Source organism: Myotis brandtii, unplaced genomic scaffold (assembly GCF_000412655.1).
Source record: "Myotis brandtii unplaced genomic scaffold, ASM41265v1 scaffold193, whole genome shotgun sequence".
Lineage (NCBI taxonomy): Eukaryota > Metazoa > Chordata > Mammalia > Chiroptera > Vespertilionidae > Myotis > Myotis brandtii.
Window position 1 is genome coordinate 2,053,744 of NW_005357191.1, and position 6,397 is coordinate 2,060,140.

The 6,397-nt window shown below is 45.7% G+C and overlaps 1 protein-coding gene across 1 annotated transcript in view; it reads right to left on the bottom strand.

Annotated features, from left to right (window-relative positions):
- The window catches only part of FLT4 (fms-related tyrosine kinase 4), a gene marked incomplete at its 3' end in the record, with an annotated part of 44,691 nt that extends 38,687 nt beyond the window's left edge, over nucleotides 1–6,004 (bottom strand). Inside the window, exons 1-3 of the mRNA XM_014538589.1 lie at nucleotides 5,989–6,004; nucleotides 4,725–4,734; nucleotides 1,370–1,377 (exon numbers count right to left, since the gene is read on the bottom strand). Coding sequence (XP_014394075.1) covers nucleotides 1,370–1,377; nucleotides 4,725–4,734; nucleotides 5,989–6,004 — 34 coding nt within the window. The remainder of the gene's footprint in view (nucleotides 1–1,369; nucleotides 1,378–4,724; nucleotides 4,735–5,988) is intronic.
- Nucleotides 6,005–6,397: the final 393 nt, after the last annotated feature.

A 6,397-nucleotide genomic window follows, 5' to 3' on the forward strand; every position in this document is an offset into this window, starting at 1 on the left:
AGCCCCAGCGGAGAGCAGGTACCACCCGCCTGAGCTGTGCGCTCCCGCCCGGATGGAGCCCAGCAGTCAGGGCAGAACAAAATGTGGCAGCGCGCGTTTTTCTTTAATTTTCTTCCATCAGTAAATGCTACACTTTAGGAAAGAAAAAAAGCAATAATATAACTTAAAGATAGCTACATGCCAAATGTTGGGGAACATTCCTCAGCCTTTATCTTGCCACCTACATGGTGCGGACGGCAGCTGTGTGTGCCGCGGCCGGGCAACCCGGGCAGTGCACCCCACCCTGCAGGCACCGCCAGCTCCTAGGTCTCCCCTAAATAGTTTCGCTCTGAGCTCATTCTTTTATCAGGTGACACTTCACCCCCTGACTTGGCAACCCTCCCAATGACTTCCTTTCTCTTTGCAGTTGCCTCTAGAATTTTCCTATTTAAAATAAGCCCCGCCCTGGCCGGTGTTGCTCACTAGTTAGAGCGTTGGACGCGCTCGGAAGGGTCGAGGGTTCCATTCCCCGTCAGGGGTAGTAGCTGCATTTCAGGCTCAATTCCCGCCTGGGTGCTGGCATGAGCAGGAGGCAACCGATCGATGTGTCTCTCACATCTCTCTCTCTCTCCCTCTCTCTCTCTCTGTCTCTCCCACCACCCACACAACACCCCCCCTCCCCCCCCCCCCCCCCCCCTTCTCTCCCACTCTCTCTGGAAATCAATAGGAAAATATCCTCTGGTGAAGATTAACCAATAAATAAATCCTATATAATAAAAGGCTAATATGCAAATCGACAGAACCGGCAGAACGACTGAGGCTATGACGCACACTGACCACCAGGGGGCAGACACTCAATGTAGGAACTGCCCCCAGCCTGCAGGCCCCAGGCCAGCCAAGGTGGGTGCCAGCAGACCCCCTCTCCCCCATCACTCCCCCAGTCACCCCACAGAGGGAGGCTACCAGCGGTGATGGGGAGCGGGGCCAGTGAATGGGCGGCACCAGGCCAGCCAAGGCGGGTGTCAGCAGGGGCCCCCCAGATCACCCCACCAGTTGCCCCAGAAATCAGCCCTAATCGCCGGCCAGGCCTAGGGACCCTACCTGTGCACACATTTCGTGCACCGGGCCTCTAATAAATAAATAAATGTCCCATGACGATGACTATCTCCCTCTGCTTTTGTTCTACTTCATTCACACTTCCCCCACCCCTCCCCCGATCTGTTCATTCTAGCCAAAGACCAAGACCAGGCTGTTGGTAACAAGTGTAACTAGGAATTGAATACATGCCCTGCCTGCGGCACAGGTTCAGTGGTTGAGCATGGACCCATGAGCCAGGAGGTCATGGTTGGAATCCTGGTCAGCCGCACCCATGGGAGGGTGGAGAGGTCACCGTGCTCGCTGTCCCCGTTGCAGGCTCAATCCCAGTGTGGGGCATGCAGGAAGCAGCGGATGGTCATTGATGTTTCTATCTCTCTTTCCCTCTCCCTTCCTCTCTGAAATCAATAAAAATATATTTTAAAAAAAGAATTGAATATTTTATGAAGTTGGAATCGCAAATCAATGGGGTTAGTTTTGCTGATTTAATAAACAACGTGGAGGAAACTAGGCAATCAAATAGTAAATGAAGTTAGATTTTTTCACCCATATATTGATTTTCTTCCAATATTCTTTAGTTTTCAAATTAAGAAATGTTCTTGTGAGAGGTAACACACATGGAAAGTACATACTAACGTATTACAAATGTACAATTTAAAGCACACACCCATGCACCCACCCCAGATCAAGGGGTACAGAATGGCACCAGAATATCAGCAGCCCCCCCTTTCCACCACAAACCCCTCCCCAGTCCTCAAACCCTGGCTTTACCACCCCCCAGCTTTTCTTTGTCATTATATTATCCAAGTACATGTTTGTTTTTAAATCTTATTTAAATGGGTTCCTTTCATATATATTCTTAAACCCCCCCTTTTCCACCACAAACCCTTCCCCAGTCCTCAAACCCTGGCTTTACCGTCCCCCTGCTTTTATTTGTCATTTTATTACCCAAGTACATGTTTTGTTTGTTTTAAAATCTTATTTAAATGGGTTCCTTTCATATATATTCTTTTGCTCAACATCTTTTCTGAAATTCACATGTACTGCTCTGCTGGCCATTATTTTGCTCATTTTCATTGGTGCAGTTTTCCACTGCGTGAAAACTATTGGTCTATGTACTGAACTGTAAGGGAAGTTTGGGCTGTTACCAGTTTTCAACTTTTACTGTTATGAACACTCTTCTTCTTTTTTTCTCATTAACCTCAGCTGAAGATATTTTTTCCATTGCTGTTCAGAGTGGGAGGGGGAGAGGAGAGAGAGAGGAACATCAATGTGAGAGAGACACAACTGGTTGCCTCCTGCACAACCCAGGTGTGTGCCCTTGACCGGGAAGTGATCCCTTTGGTGCACACGCTGATGCTCTAACCACGGACGGCACCGGGCAGGCACGAGCACTCCTGTATAGGTTTCCTCGTGTACTTGTGTCCTGTGCTCCAGGGTATGTGTCTAGGAGTGACACTGCTAGGTCACAGAATGTGACCTTCCACTTGGTAGACAGTGACAACTATTTTTCATTCATTGTACCACTTTGCACTCCATAGCAGCCACTAGTTCCCTGTGCTCTCCATCGTCACTAACAGCACTGTCAGTTTTTATTTTTAAAATTTAGCCATTCTAGTGGCATCCATTGCATCATGGTTTCCACTGGTTTTTCCTTAATTACTGCTGAGATTGAGCACATTTTTTATAATTGACCATTTGGATTTCGAGTCTTTTGCTCCTTACTACCACCCATTGTCTTTTTCTTATTGGTTTGTAGGAGTTCGTTTTATATTTTGGACTGGAGACCTGGTGCATGAAATTCTGTGCAGGGGGTTGGGGGGGGGGTCCTTCATCCCGGCCTGCACCCTCTCCAATCTGGGACCACTGGCTCCTAACCACTCATCTGCCTGCCTGTCTGCCTGCCTGCCTGATGCCCCTAACTGCTCCCCTGACGGCCTTATGGCCCGAACTGCTCTCCCTTCCTGGCCTGATCCCCCTAACTGCCTATCTGCTCTCCCCTCCTGGTCTGATCCCCCTAACTGCCTATCTGCTCTCCCCTCTTGGCCTGATCACCTTAACTGCCTATCTGCTCTTCCTTCCTCTCTGCGCCCTTCAAACCCCGGCGCAGGCATGCTGAGAGCTCTCCACAGCAGTCCCACCACCGTCCTGACTGGTCGTTACGTGATGGTGTCCCGGCCAATTTGCATATTCCTCTATCATTAGTATAGATATGAGTCCTTGCCAGTTCTGATTATTACTGCTGTGTAACAAATTACTCCAAAATGTGGTGGTGTAAAACAGCAACGTTTTTGGTTGTGCTTATACTTGTGAGAGTCAGGAATTTGAGAAGAGTCTGGCTGGGTAATTCTCTCTTGGGGCCTCTCATACAGTCGTCAGCCCTCGGAGGGCTGGGCTGGGTGGCATGGCCACCAGTTGATGCTGAACTTATCTGGAGCTTGGCTGGGCTGTCAATGGGCAAACCCACCCATGGCCTTTCCAGGATGCCAATCTCAGGGAGTTGAGCTGGCTTCCCCAGGGAAGCCTCATGTAGAACATGACTTTTCAGTAGTCACAGCCTGCCTGGGGGGCATCCTCTCCAATTCTTGGAGCGGGAGAGGGAAGGTCACACGCAGAAAATCGTGTGAACTGGGAGGTATTGTTGAGGCCGTCTTTGGAGGACACACTTGACCACGTGTGCTACAAATCCACTCTCCCGTTCAGAATCTTCCTTTTCATTCTCTTAATAGTAACCTTTTGGGGGGGGGGGGAGGGGTGGACAGAAGATCTTAATTTCAATACAGAAGCCTTCTGAGTTATTTTCCTTGTGGGTGGTGCTGTTTGTATCCTTTCAAAGACATCTTTATCTTGATGTCATGAAGATATTTTTTATCATTTACAAATTTAGTTGTTTCATCTCTTCCATTTAGATCCTCGGGCATCTGTAATTGCTCTCTGTGTCCTGTGAAGAAGCGGAGTAGTGTGTGTGTGTGTGTGTGTGTGTGTGTGTGTGTGTGTGTGTGTGTGTGTGTGTTTTCCTATAAGGATATCTGATTGTCCCATGACTTTTTATGAAAAGACCTTTTCACACTAGTTCCACCTTGGTCATAAATTATGGCCATACATCTACATTGCTTGGGTCATTTTCTGGGCTCTGTTTAGTTGTCCGTGGGGCTAATTGTCTCTTTTTGTACTGATGTAGGTCTTAATTTTAGCCTTATAAAAATCTTATCTTAAAACTCAAGTCTCTCCAACTTATTCTTCAGAAGTGACTACAATTCTTGACAACTGATATTTCCATTTAAATTTTAAACTCACCTCATGAGTTTCCATACACACATGATATGCTGAGATTTGATTGGGGTTATAATTAATATATGACCAATTTGAGGAAAACTGACTTTCCTTCCATAGACATGGTATATCTCTCAATTTTTAGGTATTCTTATAACCTCCATCTATAATGTTCTATTGTGTTTTTTTTTCATGGGCGCAGGGCCCACATTTCACATTTTATTGCATTTTTTTCCACAATCACTGAGTCATGTTGGGCTGTGCCCAGGGCTCTGGAGCCAGGACCTGGAAGGTGAAGCTGCGCAGCAAGACATTCCCGCGGAGGGGCTGCCCCAGGGACCCCGAGAGGGTGACCTAGTGGCCATGGTAGGGAGGACCCGTCGAGGACTGAACCCCACCCAGCACCCACATAGGTGGCCCTCAGGTCTCCACACCGCCTCCCGGATGCTGCCCCCAAACAGGGTGTTTTATTGTTTTTTGTGTAGAGTTCTTGGACCTTTTTTGTTAGATTAATTCCTAGGTATTTAATATTCTTATGCTATTGTAAAATTAATTGTGTGTGGATACCTTGTTTTTCTAATTGATTGCTCTTTGTATATAAAAATACAATTGATTTTTTAAAATGAGGTAGTTTGTTTTCTTAATTCTGAGTTTTTAGGATTCTTTATATATTCTAGATACAGTCTTTTTTTAAAAATGTTCCTTTATTTATTTTTAAAATATATTTTTATTGATTTCAGCGAGGAAGGAAGAGGGAGGGAGAGAGAGATAGAAACATCAATGATGAGAGAGAATCATTGATCAGCTGCCTCCTGCATGCCCCACACTGGGGATCAAGCCGCAATCCGGGCATGTGCCCTGACCAGGAATCGAACCATGACCTCCTGGTTCACAGGTCAATGCTCAACCACGAACTACTCTGGCCGGGCTGGAAACATTCCTTTTTTTACAAATTATTTTTTGTTGTTAATCCTCACTATTTTTCCATTGACTTTTAGAAAGAGTGGAAGGGACAGGGAGAGACACAGAGAGAGACACATGGATTGGTTGCCTCCTGCACATGCCCAACGAGGGCCAGGGATCGAGCCTGCAACCAAGGTACGTTCCTTTGACCGGAATCGAACCCGGGACCCTTCAGTCCCTGGGCTGATGCTCTATCCACTGAACCAAACCAGCTAGGGTTAGATACACGTATTTTATCAGAAATATTTGCAAATATTTTCTCCCAGGCTGTGAGTTGTCTTTTCATTCTCTTCACAGTGTCTTTTGAACAGCAAATTCCTAATTTTAATGAAGTCCAATTTATGAACTTTTCAGTTGTGAATTGTACTTTGTCCAGTATTAATATAGATTAGTGTTAGCATGACGTAAAAAGTTTTTACAGCCTTTTACTTTTAACCTATTTGTGATTTTATATTTTAAGTGTGCTTTTGGTTGGGTCTTGCTTTTTTACTCAACATGACCATTTCTACCTTTTAATTGGGTAATTAATTCACTTACACTCAAAGTGATTATTGACATGGTCAGTTTTAAATTTGCCATGTTTTTAAATCTATTTATTTATTTATTCTCATCGCCATTTATCCTCCCTATGCCCTCTTCCACCTCCACTCACCCCTCTCCCCACAGCAATCACCACACTGTTGTCCACGTCCATGGGTTCTGTCTTTTTTTCCTTTTTGCTCAATGAGGCTGTCTCTGTTTTGCTTGTTAGTTCAGTTTGTTCATTAAATTACTATACAACTCACCTGTTCTTTTTTAAAAATATATTTTTATTGATTTCAGAGAGGGAGAGAGAGAAACATCAATGATGAGAGAGAACCATTGATCGGCTGTCTCTTGCACGCCCCCTGCTGGGGATGGAGCCCACAACCTGGGCATTTGCCCTGACCAGGAATCCAAACATGACCTCCTGGTTCCTAGGTGGATGCTCAACCACTGAGCCACACGGGCCAGGCATCCCACCTGTTCTTTGTTCCCTTTTTTCTCTCTCTCTTTTCTTTTCTTTTTTCTTCTTCTTTTTTTTTTAGTATTCTTATTGGCTTCATTT